Source organism: Procambarus clarkii, chromosome 10 (assembly GCF_040958095.1).
Source record: "Procambarus clarkii isolate CNS0578487 chromosome 10, FALCON_Pclarkii_2.0, whole genome shotgun sequence".
NCBI lineage: Eukaryota > Metazoa > Arthropoda > Malacostraca > Decapoda > Cambaridae > Procambarus > Procambarus clarkii.
Window position 1 is genome coordinate 20,957,783 of NC_091159.1, and position 24,850 is coordinate 20,982,632.

Sequence of the window (24,850 nt, forward strand, 5' to 3'; positions counted from 1 at the left end):
ACACACAATCCGGATTACTGTTTTCCTTCAGGTATATATTATTATTTTTGTATTCAAATTCAAATTTTATTTTGTTTTATTTATATATATACAAGAGTTCTTTTCATTCTTGTAATATAATAATTCTGTGTGACTGGGGACAGGTAGCCAGTGTGTATATACACTGACCCTCCCCAGGATGCAACCCCCGTAACAAGCTGACTAACTCCCTGGTATCTATTTACTGCTAGGTGAACAGATGCATTAGGTGATAAGAAACGCGCCCAAACATTATTGTCCCGCCTGGAATTCGAACCCGGAATTCTTGATTGTGAATCGAGAACGAGCCCGACTGGTCTAACCGGGACCCTAATTATATATGAATAGATATTTAACAGGTGTGTGTTTTCTGTAAAATGTAGCACAATGTAATAAAATAAATAAAATAAATTGTATTGTATAAAATAATAAAAGTGGGGAGGGAAGGGGGAAGCGCCAAGCTACCACGACTATATAGCACTGGGAAGGGGTCAGGATAAGGATTTGGGATGGGACGGGGAGGGAAAGAAGAGACCAACCACTTGGACGGTCGGGGATTGAACGCCGACCCGCATGAAGGAAGACCGTCACTCTACTGTCCAGCCCAAGTGGTTGGGCAGGGGGGGAAGGCAGAGAGAAAAAGAAAATACTCAAGTGTTCAGGTATAATCCGCAAGGTTTTCTCTGAATACCCTTTATCTTCTTACCTGAGGCTATGGGTCCCTACAATCGAACCAGAGGTTCTTATTATTAATATTATTTTATACCATAAACGTGGTCATACATCTACAATGCTAACCAATACATATACATATGTAAATTTTCTTGTCCTCGACCATGGACAGGGTTAGAGGTGTTAAACATATAGTTCAGCGATTTATTGAACAATCAAACACAGAAGGTGATTGTAGTACTTTTAAAATGCAAATTTACCCTATATAAATAAATACATGCATTGCAATGGGGGTATGCTAACTATTTCCAACTGTTTATATGTTTACGGTACTTTATATATATATATATATATATATATATATATATATATATATATATATATATATATATATATATATATATATATATATATATACATATATATATATATATATATATATATATATATATATATATATATATATATATATATATATATATATATATATGTGTGTGTGTTGTTGAATATTAATTATTCAACATTAATTATTAATGTTGAATAATTAATAATTATTAATTATTTATGTTGAATATAATATAAAGATTAATGATTCTAACATGAATTTTCTCAATATTTCTTATGTTTTTCTTCACTGTCGGGGGTAGTTGAAAAATTAACTCTCCAAAGTTCATTTTTACACTTTATTTATGGTCCGACACCTAGAAACGTTTTGCAAGAACACTTCTTACATTTTCAAAGACAATTTTGCATACTCAGATCGTGATTATATTCGTTTTTGGGTGAGGTGATAGGATAAAAATGTTTATGGGTGAGGTGACAGGAAATAAATCAATGGGAAAAGACAGAACACTTAACAATGGGTATATTGCGTGTTTTATCTTCTTGCTTCTGTTCTGGTTCGGGGTCTTGAAGTGGGTAGATGTAATTATGTGTTAATTGGCTGTTGATTGCTGGTTTTGACTTTCTGATGTGTAGGGCCTCACTGATGTAGAGTCTCCTGTTTTCATTGTATCTATCGATAATTTCTAAGTTGCTTGTTAAGATTTCTCTGGTGATAGTCTGGTTGTGTGAGGAGATTATATGCTCTTTGGTGGAGCCCTGTTGTTTGTGCATTGTTATTCACCTAGAAAGAGACATAGTCTTACCTATATATTGAGATCTTTGGGGCTGACAGTCCCCAAGTGGGCATGTGAAGGCATAGACGTCGTTGGTTTCTTTCATTCGTTGTTGGTTTCAAGGCGTTCTGCTTGGTGTCTGGAGAGTTCTTCATGAAGACACCCAACCCAACGGGTGAATAAACATCTCCTGTATTCTATTCTACATTATGGTCATCAAGTTTTTGTAATTAAGCTCTTAAATTTTGTTGATGTATAAATTGTATGGAGTTGGTGAAAGGACTAGTGGACTCCAGTGTTCACATTTTAGTAGTCAGATAGTTTACTCAAGAACTTTAAGAATTTGCATTTTTTTTCTGTTTGCCGGGAAGCTGTAAAAAACAATGACTACAGGTCAAACTGGTTGTAGATTTTGTACTTTAATTCATGCAATACTGTGTTAAAAACTTTTTCAAAGTCTTTTGCAATAAGCGCAGCCTCCAGGTACTGGTGTTTGTTGATGGTAATGTAGTTTTTGATATGAAGGAGTCACAAATTTTCTTTAGAGCGCAATACCTCAAAGCTACTTGCTGAGCAAAGGCTTAGTCACCTCGCCTTACTCAACAACTACACAAGACCCTGAAACAGGAATATTTTATCTTACGTGCTATTCATGCCCATTCCACCTCTTGGGTGGCTTAATCTTTATCAATAGACCAAATTTGTTATCGGGCTCCCGGCCCGGCGTCGCCTTGCACACTAAACTGCAACCTGGCGACCAAGCCTCCTGCGGGCCATGAACTGCGAGCGACCATGAATCCATCCACATATCTCCAGAATCAGCAATTGGTACTGGTAATGGCTCCAAAGAGCCTCCACTTACGGGCTATTCATGCCCGTGCCACCTTTTTGGGTGGCTTAATCATTATTAATCAAATATGTACAGCACATCTGTGCCAGGTGAGTACCATGGGCTCACCATAGCCCATGCTGCTTGGAACTTTTTGTTCCAAGTAGCTGAATCTAAAACAACAAAGGAATATGTACCCTTACAGGCTATTTATACTTGTACCTTAATTGGGGTGGCTTAATCTTCATCAATCAAATAGGATATGTACCCTGTCAGAAACCCTGAGACACCTCAAGATGTTACACGACCAAAGATTGCATTCACTCCAAACATGTATTACTTACGGGCTATTTATACTCGTGTCACCTCTTGGGGGGAGGGGGGGGGGTGATAATCTTCATCGGGCATGTACACCTCGAGGTGTTACCCCACTTCTCGGTGCACATTTACAGAATTTACTCTCATCCTGGACTATGTTCCGGACTAAAGTATTCTTCTGGCTTGTCAGTAAGCTGATGTTGTTGCTTTGATAACCTTCCATAGGTTGATATGAGTTAAGCCCGATACTAAACCAATACAAACCCAAACGTGTACCACCCGCCAACCAATGAACACGTCTCTCCTGCCTAGTCTTTCACGTATTTTACCTAAGGCTTTGGGTCTGTGTATGCTCTTGGCTTTGGGATGAGCATGCTGCTGCTGCTGCTGCTTTGAATAAAAAGAGGGAAGTGTCCAGAGACAAGAAAGGCAATGCAAAAGGCAGTGTTCAGTGTTACCTATGTTATTTGAATGTTGCCAGTCGTGTGTGTTATAGGAACAGTGGGAAGCTGTTTGGATGAAGATCATGTGTATCATGTGTTTATATAACCCAGCTAGTACTGTACCACAGTTGTGAATGCAGATCACTTTGTTGATAGGTATTCCTGGATACCCCTCATTAGCCAGGGCTTAGAAGTTGCGAGATGACTGTGATGTCGGATAAGAAATGTAGAAAGCCTAGGGATCTATTTCTCAAAACAGCTGACATCTTTGTTACAAGATGAGGCATCATTAATGAGGAAACTGCCCGAAGGGTACATACACTTTTCTTTTGTTTTTGGGGGGGGGGGGTACCTAGGTGTCCACAGTCGGTGATTCCTTGTTACGTCACACTGTACTATCAGAGACGAGCTTATCGCAAAGCAGGTCTAGGAAAATGCTGTTGGCAAATTTGTAGGTTATCCATTGAAAGCTGCCAGCTAAGGCTCTACAGGGAGGGAATCAAGCATTTTCAGTCCATCATACTAAGTAGACATGCCTTTAGCTCTGGGGCCAGGAGACTGGACACTTCCCTTAATTTAACCATGTCATTTAAGCCAACATTGATTTACGAGCCACTGAACCAAATAGTCATTTCTGTCAAGGATATAGCAAGATCCCAGGATGATATTGAAACAGTCCATTATCATCTGTTACCGCCAGCCACCATGCATGTAATGGGCTTGAAACTTTGTCCATTGCTGTCCATTTCTGCCACCACTTCAGCTGCATCCCTCATTGCCTACTCTATCTTGCCACTCCATTAACTTGTGCATGTACCACGCATAATTGTGTTGGTTGCACCCGTACAGTATTCATACTATCTGCAAGGAATGTGGGAAGGTTGCATTTCCGAATGTGAAGCTTATTTAAGCACAAAACTACTTTGAGCCCTATGGATTCATTTAATATTGTCTCAAGTAGTTTTCTTCTGAAGATTACCTAGATGTACTTACCTGTCTAACACTTGATCTAGGTGATGGTTCGAGTCCAAGGACTGCAGGTGGAACCCAACCTGATATAGTGAAGGTTAGGAAGGGTACACCTGATTAGTGCCACTCAATACAGATGTGTAGATGTTCATTTATACTACAGCTATTTTATTCTGCATATATGTACATACTGTATTCTGTTATTTGTGTACTGCACCGACGACTTCCATTCAGAAAATCAGAGTATCCGATTCAAACTCCAAATTATTTCCCTTTGAGCAATACAAAGCAGTTTTGTGCAATTACTTTCGTAATTACCTAAGTGTAGTTACAGGATGAGAGCTATGCTCGTGGTGTCCCGTCTCCCCAGCACTCTGGGGAGACGGGATATGCTTTGAAATTACTGACGGTTTTGGCCTCCACCACCTTCTCACCTAACTTGTTCCACCACTCTACTTACAAAAGTGAATTTTCGTATATTTCTCTGGCAGCTTTGTTTCGTTAGTTTAAATCTATGACCTCTTGATCTTGAAGTTCCGGGTCTCAGGAATTCTTCCCTCTCAATTTTATCGATTCCCATTACTATTTTGAACGTAGTGATCATATCGCCTCTTTCTTCTATCTTCTAGTTTTTGCATATTTAATGCCTCTAACCTCTCCTCGTAGCTCTTGTCCTTCAGTTCTGGGAGCCACTTAGTGGCATGTCATTGCAGGTCAACGTGTGTGTGTCCATGAATGTGTTCAGTAATTATCAAAAGAAGGCACTAACCCGGAAAGACAATGTAGCATTAAGTGGTTATTCCAAAAACAGTTATCATTCGGTTGAACTACTGTATGTCCCTCTTTCCTTAAATTGTATGACACCTTTTAGAGTAAAGATAATTCCAATGTGTATTGATGTGTAAATAAACCTGTTTACAAAATAGTGTTTGTAGTACCTTCTGCCTCTCTAATGAGATTATGCATCTCTACCTTCTGAAATTACGCTAGCACACATTATAAAAAGATATTGATAAACTAACCAATCAGTCTGCCAAACATTGCAGTTGCATTGCGCAACCAATTTACATCATAATCCAGTAGACATCTTTGACGAAGGTAGTTCTCAGAAAGAACTAGACGAAGGCAGACCCAGCAATTCAGTCTGCAATTCAAGGCAGTCCAAGTTAGCCAATTCAGATCTCTGCTTTAAAAGATTACCTACCCACTTTTGTGTATATACATGCTGGTTGGTCAGTGAACTACTGTAGTTGCCTTAACACTCCCTCAGATGATAGACCTCGAGCCCAAAAGCAATAAATTTAAATTCACAAGGCCTGCAACATTTTGAGCCGAAATACCCCCTTTTTCCTTGCTTAAGTCGTCACCATTTAGTATTTAGGGAACTAACTACAGCCAACCTTTTGACAGTGTTTCGGCTCTTCTTAACATCCTGTATCTTATTTTGAGAATACTAAATGTATTATTGACTTACCATTTCAATGCCCACCTTTCTGGTCATATTTTAAATGAATAAAGGACAGACTACACTTTAAACATAAGCTGCTTTGGTAGAATTATATGAAACTTTTATATTCCAAGTAGCACATTTGACATGACATTGATCATGTGTTCCATTAACTTTCATGCAAACTTGTTTTGGTAATAGGCCTATACATAGTTACCTGGTGAAGTAGGCTTCCCAAGTTTGCAGGTTTCCTAATATGGAGATCAATTGAGCAATAATCAAATAGTATAAAGCCAGGATGGCTACATATCTGACTTTGGTATCAAGTAAGTAATTATCAAAAGAAGGCACCAAACCGGGAAGGCTATGTAACGCCATCAAATGTGCAGAATAATCAGAGGGCGCTAAATATTACCAAGGATGCCAATACGAGAACAAAAACGCATAAGGCGAACGATATCACAAGTATCCGAGTCACCAAGAAATCTATTGAGGGACAGGTGACCGCGAGGGGCGGTCGGAAAGCAAGACACACGCTCGTCCTGGAAGTCAGGACATTCAAGAAGGACATGAACGACTGTAAGAGGGACAATGCAATTAGGACAAGGAGCAGGGCGGCGCTCCATCAAGTGACCGTGGGTTAAGCGAGTATGGCCAATACGCAACCTCGCCAGAGTCGTTTCCCATCGCCGGTTATGGTGGTAGGACGGCGGCCACGAGGAAACAACATTTAAGAGTACGTAATTTGTTACCAGTAACATGACCAAGAAGCCTGCCAACGGGCAAGGATGACTTTGGTATCAAGATCAAATGCACACCTCCATTTTTTCAATGTCATGTTCACTTGCACATTACAAATAGCTAATAAACGAGCATATGTGGGAGATGGGGCATTCCATAATTTTGTACATTTGGCTGCTCCTCTTTAAGTGCAATTGCATAATGCCAGAGCACACTAGCTTTTATATCATGCAAAACCACAGGCTAAGGAATTTTTCTTACTGCTCACCTTTGGCTTGAAGATAGTCACCATGACATGACTACCAAAGCACAAACTTTTCATCATGTTTAAGCACTGGCTGTGACAAACCTCTACAGTATGGGATGCTTTTAGTTTTCAAACTAGTTTAAGACTAGTATATCATCAGGGGGGGGCCTCGTAGCCTGGTGGATAGCGCGCAGGACTCGTAATTCTGTGGCGCGGGTTCGATTCCCGCACGAGGCAGAAACAAATGGGCAAAGTTTCTTTCACCCTGAATGCCCCTGTTACCTAGCAGTAAATAGGTACCTGGGAGTTAGTCAGCTGTCACGGGCTGCTTCCTGGGGGTGGAGGCCTGGTCGAGGACCGGGCCGCGGAGACACTAAAGCCCCGAAATCATCTCAAAATAACCTCAAGAATCATTAGCAATAATTAAAGGTTTGAAATAATACAATATAAAATTACTTCTAATTCATATCTTGTACATTCTTGGCACATAAGGCACATAAAATTAAACAACAGTTACACTGTTTCTCACTTCAGCAACTGCAAGCAAACTCAAGAATATTAATGCATTAGATAGTAGTAAGGCACATTGTATTACAAGTAATAAAAAGTATTAGAAAAGCAAAATGAAAATTAAGTTTAAAACTATTTGTAAAAATTATGTTGAAAATCAATTTTAAAATATGAATATAGTACACATTAGGAATTCTTATGGTTTTTGATGTGTTATGTATTGCAACTAAATTATGCAAATCTTGCAAGGTAAAATATACAACTTTTGTAACTAATGCAGCTAAGATTCTAGTTGGTGAATGTACACATTAAAAAAATTTAATACTTATACACTATACATTTGTCACAAGTTACCGACATTTTGAAAACTTGATTGTATTACCTGTAATATAACGCTTGTATTTCAATAATGAAAAATGGTGGTATTCCACACAAGGAAACCATTGGTCCACATAAGATATTCAGCAGTTGTCAATCATATCAATATTCCTGATACTGTACACAAAAGCAATTCTAAGTTTTTATAATAAAAGCCTAGTCTTATAACACAATACAGTAAATGCATAATGCAAATTTCCAGAATACATTAAGTCCAACCAAAGTAAATGCAAAATAAGGGCCAGCTATGGCCAGAGTAACAAAAACAACCAAAAATTAGCGAGCACCAAAACAAGACTTCTTTTTAACAGTCATTATAAACATTTCTACTATGAACTTTTTTGTTAAATTTATGAATTAATGTCCTGACAAAACTGCTACAGTAACACAAAAGTTCACAGTACTGTCATAACACATTTATGTGGAATGATACCGAAAATATAATTGTACTACTGCTCATCATTTCATAATACAAACAAATTGATGTACATGTACAAGTACAATCATTTACCTGCACATAAAACAAGGACTCAAACAGAATTTTCGTCTAAGTACTGGACACTATAAACATATTTAACTCATTAAAAAGCTAATATACAACTGCAAGTCATGAAAAAAGTATCGATAATCTACATATTAACCAAAATTCATTCACGATTTTCCATACTCATTGTGAATATTCCTTCAAGTGAAGAATATTTAGGAAAAAAATACTAAGATTCTGTATGACTACTCGTTCAAAATGCAGGAGAAATTCAAAAATTCTTCCATTTTAACTTTATCAAAAGCACAATTCCAAGTTCAAAATATACCAAAGTATTCACTTGAATAAATGAACAAGACACCAACAGAAGTTTACTGCCACAGACAGACACATGCTCAAGAATGGATAGAAACGCTATACAGTTTAAACTTCACATAACACATTCTTATTTAGTCATGTTTACTGGCGGGACTAGGACTACCGTGTGATTACAGTACCTTCTGGTTGTTCCAAGGATTAACATCACTTGCTAAGGATAATTTGTCCAGCCAGTATAAAAAAAAAAATTGAATTGTTTGAAATGTTCCTTAAGTACACCAATAGATAGGCAAGATTTGGATTGCAGCTTTTCATACATTAAAAATTATGTTGCAAATTAGGGTCAAGATGTTTGCACTATACAAATTTTAGTAACCATAAGAGAACTTCCAATTAAAACCATAATACACCTTATGTACAGAATTCACAGCTGCACATGATGCCTTTTATGTTGGTTCTCCAACATGTGAACTGTTTGATTCTTCTTATACAATCAGAGGATAACACCGAAGTATGCCATTCTAGTAAACTTGGTACTGCCAGGCTTCGAGGTACACTGCAATCTAAATTAATGGCATCTTGGAACACAAACCGTCATGAACTGTGCTACATATATCACAGTATAAGGACTAAACAATCTTTATGACTAGTAAATAAATATAAAAATAAGTTACAATACAGCTGTTTCACACATTAATAATCAAGAGTTAAAGAGCACACAGATTTGCATGAAACTGTTTACATTTCAATATTAAATGTCAAGCTGAAGTATACAAAATGCTCTTTCAAAATTTTCGGGCATATAATGCCAGTGCAGATTAAAAAACCATAATTTCAAGCCACGAACTACAGCAACGTAGAAAGAAAAAAGAAACGTTAAAAGCAACGTTACAAGAAACTTTAAAGTTTTAGCTAAAATCAATAAAAAAATATACATTTGTTCAACTAGGACTTCAAAATAGAAGTGAAGTCACTTTTCAAAACTAATAATGCTTTAGTACAAATAAACCTACCATCACTTATTTACCAGTACTTAATACCCATCTTCCTTTCCAAGTCAGCTTGCCATACAAGACTGACCGAGGTCCAAGCATAAACTTCAAATTATTGGGCACAAGGGAATACCTCCGCCAAAAAATATGTTCACATTAATCTTGACGTTCCCACTTCTCATTATGTTATCTTGTGCCAATTTTTTCACCACATTTTCTATGCTGCTCAATGTCCAGCCAGCTGTAAAGTAAAAAGTTTAAAATATAAATACAGAGCACCACTTGGTTTCCGAACCCCTTGGGGACGAGACCCGTCGGTTAACATGTAAGTTCGTATACGAGAAATAGAGGGGAAAAAATAAACTAGAAATGTAAAAAGAAATTTTTCCGAAAAATTTATGAAAAAAACTCTAGGGAAAAAATCGTCAGGTTCATGGCGTAAATGCAACCGTGTTTTGTTTGTACTCGTCAATAAGTGAAGTCCTGATCCGCATTATAAAAGTCCTTAATTGTTCCTAACTGATTATTAAGACGTCTGGCAAACATCCTCTGGATGTTTCCTGCCAGCCTGCCAGCCTGCAGGCACATCCTGCCAGCCTGCAGGCACATCCTGCCAGCCTGCAGGCACATCCTGCCAGCCTGCAGGCACATCCTGCCAGCCTGCAGGCACATCCTGCCAGCCTGCAGGCACATCCTGCCAGCCTGCAGGCACATCCTGCCAGCCTGCAGGCACATCCTGCCAGCCTGCAGGCACATCCTGCCAGCCTGCAGGCACATCCTGCCAGCCTGCAGGCACATCCTGCCAGCCTGCAGGCACATCCTGCCAGCCTGCAGGCACATCCTGCCAGCCTGCAGGCACATCCTGCCAGCCTGCAGGCACATCCTGCCAGCCTGCAGGCACATCCTGCCAGCCTGCAGGCACATCCTGCCAGCATGCAAGCACATCCTGCCAGCCTGCAGGAACATCCTGCCAGCCTGCAGGAACATCCTGCCTGCCTGCCTGCCTCCTTCCCAGCCTGCCTCCTTCCCAGCCTGGCAGCCTGCTTCCTTTCCAGCCAGCCTTCCTCCCTCCCTCCCTCCCTGCCATCATGCTAATGGGTAGTGTGTGTTAGGCTTATCTTCGGCAATGAGCCGGTCTCACCCCCACCACCAACAAACCACCCGCCCCCCTACATCTCATCTCTCAAGGTCACGCGGTTCAACCGCGTGACTACCACTCACTCCCTGCCTGCAAGCTAGCCTGCCTGCCTGCCTGCCTGCCTGCAAGCTAGCCTGCCTGCCTGCAAGCTAGCCTGCCTGCCTGCAAGCTAGCCTGCCTGTGCCTGCCAGCCTGCCTTTCCCTCCCTAATTCTCACTACTTCCATCCCTTCCTGCCTACCTCCTAGCATCTCTCCCTACCTCCCCCTCCCTCTTAGCATCTCTCCCTACCTCCTAACATCTCTCCCTACCTCCCCCTCCCTCCTAGCATCTCCCTCCCCCCCCTCTCTCACTGATTCTCCCCCCCCCCCTCATTCATACTGCCTCCCACCTAAGCTCCATCGTCCATCCACCCACCAGTCAGCCATCACTGACGCAATGCGTGCATTTGGAGCCAACATGGTGCACAGATGTTTCTTGGTTGTGCAGATATGTAAAACAAAAGCACAGAATGAACATTCCAGCCTTATGGCAATTCAAAATAATAGGAATAATAGGCCGTGAATCTGTGAAGTCACAGTGGGCAAACTGGACCATCGCCCACCCACCACCACAAGCCGGCGTGACGCTTGGCGGACCCCTTCCTACCCGAACTTTGTTCGGGTAGCATGACTCCCCAACCCCAATCGGGAAACTGGAAGTTTCGGATAACTAAAGTTTGGAAACCAAGTGGTGCTCTGTATATAGTAGTTTCAAGAATATGGTCTAATGGTTTTAGGAATGTTTAGACAAATTAAACAAAGATATTCAGAATTTCCAATGCTTTTCAAGTGCAAAATTTTTGAAAAGAAATCTTTTCAGAAATCATTAAAATTTCATTTTACATTCTTGTTTACTAACAAAACCTAGGCATTAAAATAAACACTTACCACTAATAATTTACCCTCTTTGTTTTTGTTGATGGTAGTGACAGATGACCCGGTGTCAAGCATAATTGTGCCCTGCTTGCCATTTTTCATAGTGTGACCAATGCTGCAAAATAAAAAAAAAAAAAACACATCAAAGTATCCTATTTGTATAAATAAATGTATTCATGGTGAAAATGTGTCAAAACTGCTGTAATTAACATGTGCACCATAAGAAAAATACTCCATCATAATTTACTTCCCAGTCCCTAGGTGACCATGACACAATCACACTGATTTTAATGCCCTTCACTAGTCTAGTGAACTATTTACAAACTTCAGTACATCACTAACACTTTTATCCAAAAAGATAACAAAACTTGACCTATGGGCTCAAAGAATCTTCACATAAAATAACTGGTATTATATACACTCTCAAACAGATACCTTAAACAAAACATCTGGCCTTACCTCTCAGATTCTGCAATTTTGAGAACTTCAGGGCTGTCACTGACTGATACAATCTTGGTCACAGCTTCTATCACATTTGGCACGCTAATGATTAGATCACCCTGCAAGATGGGAGAACATTAACAACTTTCATAACCCTAGCATACAAAACATTCCAGGTACAACCAACTTCTAAAATACTGTAAAATATTTTTTCCAAACTCTTTATCTAAAAAATAATTCTTGGTCCTTGTGTTGAGTTTAATTATACAAAATATCTATTCAAATGAAGATTTATATGTAGTGCTTGGACTCTAGCTGCTCCCCCTTTGGCAGTCCGACACGCAGGAGCAATGTAAGCAACCTTAAAATGCATTTAAAAGCACACACAAAAATACAGTATATAATTTTATCATACTCGAGCCTTTTGATGCAGCACTTCAGTTTTAACCCAGTGCTTTCCTTGGGTGTAAATGTGGCCCCAACATGTGGGCCAACAATCAGGCCAAAAGAATTCCCAGTGCACAGAATATCCGAAATACAGCCAACAAATGTCTATCAAGAAATTTGGTACACAGTATTTAACTTGCAAGTATGTACCACAATTTAAAAAAAAAAAAAAAAAAGTGCATCAAGTCACAGAAAGAGTGCATAATTTGTAAAAAAAAAAAAAAAGCAGTGCATCAAGTGTTCACACTATTGCCATGTATCAGGATATGTCCAATAATTGTATTAAAATGTGCTTTAACAGTCTTCAACTTCTGCATTGTGAGGAAATTGAAATGATTTTTTTGTAGTTCTTATTACAGTACCATATTTGCTGACATGACAAAATTCCAATTAAATTTATGTAACTAAACTGAAAACATTATTTTCATTTGGTTCTCGAAAATTAAACACAAAAATGAATTGTGTCACTGTTTAAGGAAATAATGCCTCCAAGGGAGTTTTTCGAGTAATGCTGTTAATGCTGAAACACTACTCTACGAGCTAGTTCACAGATCATTCACAGATGCTTTACAAGCTAAAGCCAATATAGGTTACCTAGGACTCTTATCCCCAGGCTAGACTATTATGGTTTTGCCCCCTTTCCCTCAACAAGCATTTTAGCAAATGGTCTTGTAAAGGAAATCGGTGAAAGGGAGACCGAAGAATCTAACTCAAACCACTGCCTGGTGACCAGCTTGGTAGAGGAAACAATATCCTCACCACCACTTGCAATTGCTAACTACACAAGTAAAGCCAATGAGTGCTATGCTACTGTTACAAAAGATACCAACACCAAACAAGGTTGGAGGAGCCAGCAACCCCACATAAAGCAGACCACTAACAAGCACAGAGAAAAGGGAGCAAAAAGGGTGGAAACTGCAGCAGCTGAGTAACTAGAACAGAACTGAGTCATTACACTACACCCATTTCAAAGCCATTCCCATGTTAAAGGACTAACTACAGGAAGAGAAAACTGATAGGGAACCTACTTGTGTTAGAAACATGGAAACCAGGGTCCAAGAGGACAGGAGAATTATAACTGGTAGCATATGCACCAACCAGCATCAAATGCACGATCAACAACCCCAGTGCTACACACTAATGCCAAAGATAAGGCAAGTTAGGGAAATACCAAGCTGTAATTATATGGTTAACCTCTAGAACCCATGGGCTCTAATGCTGCAGTAAAAAAAGAGGGGGGGGGGAGGCAATGTCGTTGCCTGGTGTGCGAAGTGTCAGCAAGTGCCGAAACCAGGAGCCACTACAGAGGAGAAGGAATCCCAAAAGAACATCTGCAAAACAGAAGAACCCAGAGCTGGCAAAAAAAAAACCTGCCAACCCGAGAAGCTTAGACAGTATCGAATCTTCAGCCACAGTCAACCCTGAGGAAATAAAATGAGTACAATGTTCAAGCATCCTATAATATGGTCCATGTTCCAACATGACAGCCAGTGCTTCATCATCCAAAAATGGGAAGTATGCCTGCTTTAGAATGAGTGAATGAGATGCAGTTTGCAAAACTGACTAAGAACAATCCAACTCCATCTGCCCTAGTCAGATGGCAGAGAATCAATAGAGGATCACAATAACCAGTCATTGAGGTACATTAGGACTGACACCCACATGCAAAAAGCTTCTGTAAAATAACAAGTAAACTTTGTGAATGTTGTGATGGCCAGGATCCTGAAAGGACAAATCCTTAAGTTCTAACAGACATCCTTGAGAGGCAGGGAAACCACACCGGGTTTAATATCATATGGCAAGCCAAAGGCATGTTGGTCAGGTGAAATGAAGGACAAGAAATATAAGCATTGATTCTTGACAAGTCAGGAATCAATCGGGGCTTGAGGGGATCATCTTTGGCCACTTATACAAGGCACAATGTATCTACAAACAGGAGCTGCAACATTCCAGTCCCTGTCCAACACTTTCCGGATATGAGTGCAATGTACTGGGATACTTGAAGATTGGGAAACCAACACCAACAAACCCCTTTAGAAACCATCTGATGAGCCTAAATATCCCTGGTTCAAGCTCACCATATGAGTGTTAACTCCCCACCCTACCACCCATTACAATGTCACTGATGCCATCAGTAACTTGCTGACAATAAACTAGACCCTGCAAAACCTCCCAACACCAAAAGAAACTAGATGAAAAAAAATACCTGGTGGCAAATGGTCAAGACTTTTTTATCTTATTACAGTAATGAAATTAAATTCAATGAATTTATTTTTTATCAAGAAAATATTTTCCTTATGAAACTGGATAAGCACACTTAAAACAATCACCTTAGAATACACAATCCAAAAGTTCATTGCTTAAACTATCGAGTCAACAACCATTTCAATGTGAGAGTGCTCATCTGTCACGTTGTGCATATAATGGACACTTAATTCTTACCTTTGGGTTAGGGTCACTAGCACCTGCACTCTACAGCATGCAATAGAAGTATGAACCAAATTTAGTACAAGAATTATTGAAGAATTAACATATTTAACATAAGTATGTCTTCACATTACTATTGGACATTGAGATAGCAAGGCACAAGCAATACCTATTACAGTACTGCTACAAGTTTTGCATCAACTCAAATGTTACATATTAAAAATGCATCAAGATCCTGCAAGTAGTATTTTGAGCTAATGTTAAAACTACAAGAAATCCAATTAACATACAGTACCTAGGTATACAGAAGTCGAAGCAACATTTAGGATTATAACAACGTACTATATCCACAAACATGAAGATAAATCATTTGGTCTTGGTTCTCCGGCTGTGTTACTAATTCCTGCATCACTTGCTTTTCATTTATTCTAATTGTGCTAAGAAGTATGTCGGAAATTCTCACAAAATTGAAAAATTATCCATTTACCATCAAAATTGTAGTTTCAAAAGACATTGCCTACTATTTTTACTTTTCATATACAGTATTAGATTACACTAGTAAAGAGGACCATAAAATACACTTGATTCTGGAATTCTAGACTGTCCTAGGTTAAGCTCAGCCGAGTTCATTTTGGTCAGGAAAGGATGCTAGGTTATTGTAGGTAATTTTGTCTTGGAGTGAAGGGGAAGGGGGAAAAGGGCAATTAGACGAAGTCGCAGAAGTGATAAGTGTTGAAAAGTGAGTTGTCAGTCAGTTTAGGTAAGAGGGATGATGACTTTGCATGAACAAAATAAGAATTACCAATTTTCTCAACTAACAAATGTACAGTATATCTGCCCACCTAATCAGCAACTTTTGCATCAACTTGCAAACAAAACATTCAACAAATGGCTTCAAGAGTTCAACAGTTGAACTCAAGCAAGTGTCAAGTAACATACAGTAGGTGTAGGAAGCAGGAGGCCATATACAAGGAACCAATTGGGAAATTAAATCATCCAGGAATTGGGAAGAGAAACATCTGGGGACTGAAATCACGCCCAATCTGTCCCCTGAAGCCGTCCCCTCCAAACACACACCGAAACTACGACGTTGGTACAACGTTCGAACAAGTTTTAACACCACCTAACCAGTTATAACAACCAATATATCAAGTTGTAACAACGTTCCAATACGTCATAAACACGTTAAGCCAAGATGTAACAACTTTATTACAAGTTGTTACAAGCGGAAAATAGAGACAGTTTCGGTTTGTGTTTCCAGGGTCATCAATTGAATATCAGTGGGCAATTGTGAGGCTGCTCAACATAAGAACTGCCTTTAAAAACTTATGTAAGGAATCATTCAGAATCCTGTATACCTCATATGCCAGACCAATACTGAAGTATGAAGCTCCAGCATTGAGTACATATCTAGTCAAACACAAAGTTAGACAACATTTAGAGGTATACCACCAGCCTAGTCCCTGAGCTGAGAGGAATGATCTACAAAGACAATTTGAATTAAGCCTCACGTCACTGAAAGCCAAGGAGACATGATTATCACCTATAAAATTCTTGAACTGATAGGGTAGATAAACTATTTAGCACGGGTGGGGGGTGGTACACGAACTAGGGAACACAGATGGTAACTTAGTACCCAAGTGAGCCACAGATTCCATTCACCAGGGCTCTAGGAGACTCGAACGATGAACCCCAAGCGTTTGAGACCAAAGCTCTATCAACTAAGCTATTGAGTGGTCTTAAGGAAAATTTCCTGAAGCAACATCCTGCTACCAAACTGGAGTTTTCGACTTTCCCCGACTACTACTGAATCTCAGAGGAATTAGGTGGCCACAGAGCCATATGAGCCACAGACATTAGAAAGAATTTTCAGAATTGTTAACAGATGGAATGCATTAGTGGAGGCAGACTTCATGCACAGTTTTAAAGGTAGATATAAGAGTCCAACAGACTCGGGAACCTGTACACCAGCTGATTGACAGCCAGAGGTGGGGCTGAAGAACTGAGGTCAACTAGGAACAACTAGGCAAGCAAGCCAAGCACAACTAGGCATGTACACCTCTCCTCTATCCTTCAAATTCAAGCACTTTCTTTTATTAGCAACATTAATACACTCAACATGATCATACCTTAGTCTACACTACACATTTTACAACTCACAGATTTGCATATCTTACATAATTGTTCACAATGCCATATACTCAGGTTACCTTTACATCTATAGTTATAGTGCTTTGTTAATTATTCCATTGGTTTGTTTTGAACAGAGATCAGTAAGTGTGACCATACTATATCCAGCCTAAAAATGTTAACAGCCTTCATTTGGGAGAGTACATAGCATAGGAATTTAATGAGACACAAAGCTATTTCCTTTCTCAAGAAAGGGGATAGGTAATGGCTTGCTTCCACACACACACACACAAATACAGAAGGACAGAATAAGGGTTATTTCAGGAGAACAATGCTGGGGCACCATCAGCATAATTTGATCCGGAGATACTCTCTAAATCCTAGTTTGATTATCCAAAAATTATGGGAAAATACATTGGTCATCATCTGGCAAAGTAGAAATAGGAGAAAAAATGTTTCAGGCAAAGGATAAGCCTTCAAGATTTAGAAATTAGTAAGCCATCAGGGAAGATTAAGGGCAACATTGAAGAAAACATGAAATATAATTTAATATATTAATGTTAAAGTACTGTACCCACTTTCTCTAATGGACGTTTACCAAGTTGTTGACGTGTGTCTGAAGAAAGTTGGATTTGACTACTATAATATACTATATAATAATAATCAATAATATATAATAATAATATACTATTGAGTCTTGGTACATTTCAACATGGTACATTATCAATTATAAAATTAAGTACTGTACTGGATTGCATTATAAACCTCATGTAGCTAATACAATAGTATTTGCTTAATATTTCTCATCTAAAAATAATCAAACCAGCATCAGTTATTGACTAAAGTCAGATATACAAGGGGATGCCATACCTTATCTCTCTTGGCATTTTCAACGGGAATCTGAATTAGCAGAAGATTGTCGGAGTTAGGAGACACGTGGAGACCTTGCACTTCCTTCAACGAAAATCGATGCTTTTGCTTCAGCTTATTTTCCTTAGCTTCTAGTAGGTAGAGAGCTCCAGATGTAAGAATCATGATGCGTTCCCGAGGTTTGTAGCCATGGCGATCATACTTCGTACATGGTATACAGTACTAGAGTGCCAAGAAAGAGTATTACTGATGGGGCTATAAACACACAAATTATAATTCAAATGCACTGTGAAACATTACATTTGATATGTATTCCTAGTTTCCAATAAGTAAAACCACTTGCTGAAAAGGAGCGATTGTGTTAAATAATCTCCGGTGAATGGGATTAACACGCTTTTAATCTTTACTAACATACCTGGATTGGTGTGGAATGAATGTGGAAAAATTGGGTTAGAGAAGTAAAATTGCATGTGTGTGTGTGTGTGTGAGAGAGAGAGAAAAGGGTTTTTTGCTAGAATAGAGGACAGAATTAAGTCTTCAAAATATATGGAGAATCCAATCCAATATATAGTACTGTAAAATTGAGATCATGAGATGGTTCAAATGTGGATTATGAGATTGGGTTAGATTTCAATCCATCATCAATACACAACTAGGTTGCCCAGTTACTTCATTCAATATTACAGCTTTTTAGCAAATACAAAATACATCAACACAAAACTATCAAATACAGAATACTATACTTAAAACATTAGCAGTTGGTTAGAGAGGCAACTAGCCTCACACTAAGGCAGTGTGAGGCTAGCCACACACTCACAGGTAACATTCATACAAGAAAAATACTTGAATCATAATATAATGAAAATATAAAGCCATTACTTGTATTACCATTTAATAAAAAAAAATGAATTTACCTTTGTTTTCTCTCCTGCCATCTTGATTGTTTCCTCAAACGACGTCTTCCTCAAGCTTTCTGACACTGTATCCAGTCTTGAAGTTACGAACCAATTTGGCAGACTCTCAGGGTAGCTGGCCTTGTTTCCTGATAATGGAATAAAGTGTCATTATGAACAAACTGAATAATTACTACAGTAGCAAAATACAAATATAATTTTATAAAGAATTTACCATATTACCAAAATATTTAAGAAGAAATTACTGTATTTATAGTAATTTTAATAGTGCATTTAGTACACATTGAAAAGGGCTGTGTTTAGGTAGAGCAAATACATTTAGTAATGTAAAGCAAAGACCCTAAAATTATAAGTCAAATCCTACAGCCTCACCTTTGAAAAGTTGCTCAGCCAAAACCTTCTCCTCGAACATGGCTCGCTTCTCTGGCTGAAGAGCTTTCACATATCTTCGTGCAAGGTAAGAGCGGTGAAGGTTCTAAGAGGAAAAAGTTGGTTATAAAAAATACTACAGTATTTATTAAACAATTATGGTAGAACAAGAGAGTACATGTTGAGCCCATTATTCATGTGATGATGTGCATTGAACTTTTGTAACTAATTCGAGACTAACTTGCTTAGCTAAATGAATTTTGGGGTCAAGTCCCCGAGACCATTATGTGCATCTAACCTTTTCCACTACTGCCCACAGGATGAGTATGGGGTGCATAATAAATTAACTAAACTTCTGCAGTAAATATGCAAGGAAACTTATCTACACCACAGCTGGTCTGATAAGTGTGCTGTTGGTAGATAGGAAAACTTGAGTTGAGGAATGAGCACTTGTTCCATACAAGTAACCAATTTAGTGACCTTATAGCTCACCGAGATGTTGAGGGATGATACACCGACAAATAGGTTATAATCTGAACCATGTGGCACCAATAAATATTCAAACCCCTTGCAGTAAACAAAGTACATGATACATACCATAATTTAAAAATCAAACACTAATGAAATATGGCATCCTTTTTTGTCTTGCAAACCATTGCAGCAACATACTTATTGTGCCTGCTTTGTGACTATTTTAATCATTACCAATTTCTATATACTATACAGTCTAAATCTTCCATTTAACAACTTTTCTCAAGCTAAAGCATGAATATGCTTATCACAATGCTGCCCATTTCTAAACAATAAAATTCAATATACAGTATATATCAAAAGAGCAGTACACTTGAATAGTAGGAAAATTATATTAAGGCAACAAATACTTAAACTATAATGTTAAAATATGGAAAAGTAAATCAAGTGATGCAGTGCAAGGTAAAATACAGTTATACAAACGTTAAGAGACCACAATTAAATGAAGGAGCTGATAAGGTAATCCATTAGCACTAAATAAACTAGAGAATAGTACATTTAATTAAGTGGTAGCTTAACTTATGAGGCTACATACTGTGAATGAATTTTACTACACTGTACTGTATAAGATTTTCCTCCAAACCCTTTGAAGACAAGAACTAGGGTAATGGTAATATATGAATGAATGCAAAATTTTAAGTCTCCAATGGCTGGTTCTTTCCTCAGGCTATGCTACAACTGCAGTACCATCTGGGGACTCTCTCGGCTACACTTTGTCCTTGAACTCAACACTTTCTTAATACTGCCTATTCTAAATGCTTGATACCATGTATAAAATCCTTAACTTCACATTCTTAAGCAAGTTGTAATTGCTTCGCTAATGTGATAAACAAATGTAATGTTAATCTTCAGTTTAAAATGATATTTAAAATATCTTCACACAAAATGCAACTCAAATGTCTGGAAAGATTTTATGTAACTAAAGGCTCTGATGCAGTCAATTTTGTACACTAACTTAAGCAAAATGCAACTTCTTGATCAATTATTACAGCATTACTTTTCACTCAAAAAAAAAAAAAAAAATGTTCTCAAAGAGAAGGCAGCCTAGATGCAAAGTACCACAAAACAATGTGGAAAATAGTCGAATAAAAAAGTGACCCAGATTACTGAAAAATGGTAAGTAAACAAAAGACAAGAAAAAAACACTTTGTACTAAATGGAACAAATTACACTAAAAATATTATTTGTAACAATATGTCACAACAGGTTTTACCAACCACAATATGTAAACGTGCTCTCGGAAAATCTACGGAACATTAAAATTCTACAAAGACAAGAAACTACTATACCACTTACGTGAAGGATTGATGAAGCCTCAAGACAGGGGGTTGGTGCATCTGGCCATCTTTTGTCCAATACATTGGTTGGCAGTGCCTTTGCTAGTCGTAGCAAATATTCACACTTGACCAACTGTTGGAACCGAGCGTTGATGGGGTTGACAGGTTCATTACGAGTGATGAAGCCCTTCACGAACCTATTAAAAATATTAGCAATTCATAACAAAGTCATGCTATGTTAAATATTTGCTCAAGTCAACTCACTCACTCTACAATTTAACAATACAGTCAACTCACACTTGAAAAGACAAGATTCACATGGACCCAATTACTAAATAGTGGTTTTCTTTTAAGTTGAAATGGACCAAAAGTTTTGTGATCAGCAAACAATAATAATGAGCTGGCAAAATATTTTTACAAATACTGTATTCTCAGGCCAGTACTTAAAAAATATTCCAACAAGAGTTACAATTTATCTTTTCCAAGAGGTTTGCAGAGACGAGCTCACTAATGTTTAAGGTTATATTATCCTCAAGTCTATAAATGTCAGAATTAAAACTTACGCTCTTACAACTCCAACTGCCCATTTTCTACGCACGAGCAACCTCTGAGCCATCACACGTCTCCAGTGTTTTTCCAATGCAATTGCAGCTGCTTTCATCTTTTGGTATCGTCTCTGATGCACAAAAGCCTTCCACTTAGCTTGGATCATAGTGGCCAATTCTACCTTTCGCTTTTGGAATGCATCTTCAGTCAGGAAAAGTGTCTTTGGAAGTCGAATGAACAATTTGGTCCTTGCAAATGAAAACATTTAACTTTATTTACAATAAATAATGACAAACTAAAGAATTATAATTAAATAATACAATGAGACACAAGGATAAAGTAAAAATTAAAGCTAGAATTTATACAATAAAATTTAACTAGGACTGAATACTAAAGTAAATTCTAAAATTATGCAAGTGAGAACAAAAAAAGAAGTCATCTACGCCTGACTTACTCTCCCATGCGGTAATCATCAGGATGATAACCAAGATGCTGAACTATGGCCTTCACACCTTCCTTTGCTGACCCATGATAGTTTGGCCAAGTGGCAGGACAAACCGACTTGTAACGACCCAAGAAAATCTCATAAGCACGGCGGTAAGCAAATCCTGCTCGTCTCACCCTCAAGTTTTCCATCAGACCCAGATATTTAACCTGATGGCTCACACGCTCCTCGTCAAAGAAATCTGAAAAGTGTTGCAAATTATATAAAAAAAAAAAGTGGCTAATCAACAGGACTACATAAATATATCCAAAAAGGTCAAATAGGTAGGGGTCTTAAAGTGCATGGGTAACAAAGGACCACCGTGGCAGGGACACACTATAGCTAGATGCTTTATGAAGTAGCATGTAATACATACAAGGGGGAGAAAAAATTCTGAACCATCAATATTATGTATATCGTTTATCCAGAACACTTTACATAATGAAAAGACAATTGGGGAGCACCCACTTAGCACCATTAACGACTGTTATAGTTTAATATGAAGTGGAGGAGAAGTAAGAGATGGGTCTACAGAAGGGGAGAACACAGGAGAGAGGATCATTCATATAGTCCATTGGTAGCATGATCTATGTGAATTGACAAATTGGAGAACAAAGCACTTAAATGCACAGAAAGCCCTAAACAGAAGAGAAGGTGAAAAGCAAGATTAGTCCATAGTTGAACAGATAATAAAAGTACTTAAAAAAAAATATATATATATTATCTGCCTGGCTTTTATTAAAAAAAAATATACATCTTAACTACAGTACTTTCTTCAATGATGTCTTTCAAAGAATTATTAAGTTAAATATTTCAAAGTCCCTTCATTAATTTAAAAAAGCTATTATTAAGTAGAAGATATATTCACTTACGTGATCTTTTGCTATCATTAGGTTTGATACAGCGAATGTAAGAAGGCTCCTTGCTCATGAGAATGGTCATCAAGCCTGACAAACTGTTCTTGAACTGCGTGGCAGCTGTGTCAGGCCTCTTCTTTCTCAACAATTCATCCTAAAATAATATATAGTTTAGCTAACAGAGCCTATACCAAATTCTAGGATGAAATTATAATATAATTTCTCAGTTTCAGAACTACCAGCAGTAATATAATTGCAATACCTCCTATAATGAAATGAATACAGTTAATACTATCACATAAAAGTTAACCAATTACAGTATTTTGTAAACACCCCTAAAGAGGAAGGAGCAACATCAGCCCCTTCTCTCATTGCAGCATTTTCTTTGGCTATAACTTCAGAGTAGCACCAGTTCATGGCCCACTACACTAGTTCCACATGTCTATACTAATCTTGAAACACTAAAGTCTTATTCATACCACAAAATTCAGTATTACCAAATTATTACCTTGGGAAACACATTGGTAATTATCAAGTTAGTCGTGTGAGTCATTGCCTCCTTCAGGTCACGGAAGAGCAAATCATTGTTCTTGTCTAGGAAGCCTTGAACTCTGTATGCAACTTCACCAGCGTAGTGCCGTAATCGGAATTCATCTTTATTTATTGTTTTCTTGACCTGCAAAAGGTTTTCAGAGGAAAATTATCGCTACCATCATCTTTTAAGAAGGTTGCATTAAGTTATGAGTGATGCCAAACCTTCTTTGGGAGAGTCAAGAATACTTAGGTACTTGGCTCCATATAAATTATACAAACCATTTGAAACAAATTAGAGTAAATAAGCTATGTAAGAGAAAGCAGGTTTTGAGAATTTATTATTATTTTCACATCTGATGAAATTTAATTATAAATTTGTATGACTTCCAAAAAGTAATAATTAAGAGTCGTGTTTACCTTACTGTTATCAGAGGTCTCGTAGCTAAAGTAATGGTTATGGGTGGCCAGGTGGGAATTCATTTTAGCCAGAAAAGTTAAATCTGTTGCATCTCCAGGTCGCAGGCATTCCTCGTCTAACAGCGAGATGATGCCTAAAAGACAAACAAGATTATTACTTTACAGTACGTAAAATTAACTACAAAAGCATTTATTTATTGTGATTCAGAGCGTACTGTATTTTGACCATCATAGAAAATGACAAGTGTCTAGAAAAGATGGCACTAGATTCTTTTTTAAGGTACTAAAATTCTTTTTAATATTCCTAAATCTAATTTAGGAATATTACTTAAGAACATTTTATTTTCACATTTGAGTTTCTACTGTAGTTGCCCATCAATGTAAATTACTACAATTTGAATTAGATATCAATACCTATCATCTTGATTTTTATATTATGATAGGCTGTCATCTTTTATCTTTTGCATTTCATACAAGGGTTTTAAAAATCATGTTCTATCACACCTAGAATTATCATATTTTATTTGTTAGCTTTAGTCCTGTTTGAAATGTTGAACATACTATGGGCTCTACAACTTGTGTGTGTCCATCCCACAAAACTCCATATTGTACAATTAAATCTGCAGATAGAATAATTATATAATATATATATATGCGGAAAAACCACAAAGAAATGGGAAAGAGAGGTGAACGTTTCGGCCTGTTAGAGCCTTTGTCAACCAAATATATAAAAATAAATAAAAATATATATATATATATATATATATATATATATATATATATTTTTTTTAAGCTGATGCCCATTTGATAATCACGAAGCCAGATGCACTTTGGTACACCCAAGATCTGTCTATCTAGGCTTTCGTTTACCGTTTTCACCCCTACATTACAAGTACATCATCTTTACAAATGGTTTAGTCAAGGATAAGAAAGGGAGACAGTGGAGTAAATGAAGCCACCATCAAAGGACCAATTATAAGAACTATTACATAAGAACATAAGAATAAAGGTAACTGCAGAAGGCCTATTGGCCCATACGAGTCAGCTCCCACTCATAACCAGCTAAAA

General features: G+C 37.9%; 1 protein-coding gene across 7 annotated transcripts in view; it reads right to left on the reverse strand.

The window, feature by feature from the left end:
• Positions 1 to 7,253: 7,253 nt before the first annotated feature.
• Positions 7,254 to 24,850, reverse strand: part of Myo61F (Myosin 61F) — a 123,083-nt gene continuing 105,486 nt past the window's right edge. For 4 of the 7 annotated variants that reach the window (XM_045727664.2, XM_045727673.2, XM_069321689.1 and 1 more), the window contains 12 exons: positions 23,783 to 23,916; positions 23,340 to 23,507; positions 22,847 to 22,985; positions 21,945 to 22,176; positions 21,508 to 21,738; positions 20,964 to 21,141; positions 19,140 to 19,242; positions 18,768 to 18,895; positions 17,854 to 18,075; positions 11,998 to 12,098; positions 11,551 to 11,653; positions 7,254 to 9,725 (listed from right to left, as the gene is read on the reverse strand). In XM_045727664.2, coding sequence (XP_045583620.1) covers positions 9,711 to 9,725; positions 11,551 to 11,653; positions 11,998 to 12,098; positions 17,854 to 18,075; positions 18,768 to 18,895; positions 19,140 to 19,242; positions 20,964 to 21,141; positions 21,508 to 21,738; positions 21,945 to 22,176; positions 22,847 to 22,985; positions 23,340 to 23,507; positions 23,783 to 23,916 — 1,754 coding nt within the window. In that variant the 3' untranslated portion in view covers positions 7,254 to 9,710. Of the gene's footprint in view, positions 9,726 to 11,550; positions 11,654 to 11,997; positions 12,099 to 14,868; positions 14,899 to 17,853; positions 18,076 to 18,767; positions 18,896 to 19,139; positions 19,243 to 20,963; positions 21,142 to 21,507; positions 21,739 to 21,944; positions 22,177 to 22,846; positions 22,986 to 23,339; positions 23,508 to 23,782; positions 23,917 to 24,850 lie in introns of all 7 variants that reach the window. The other 3 variants (XM_069321688.1, XM_069321687.1, XM_069321686.1) reach the window with 1 other exon arrangement.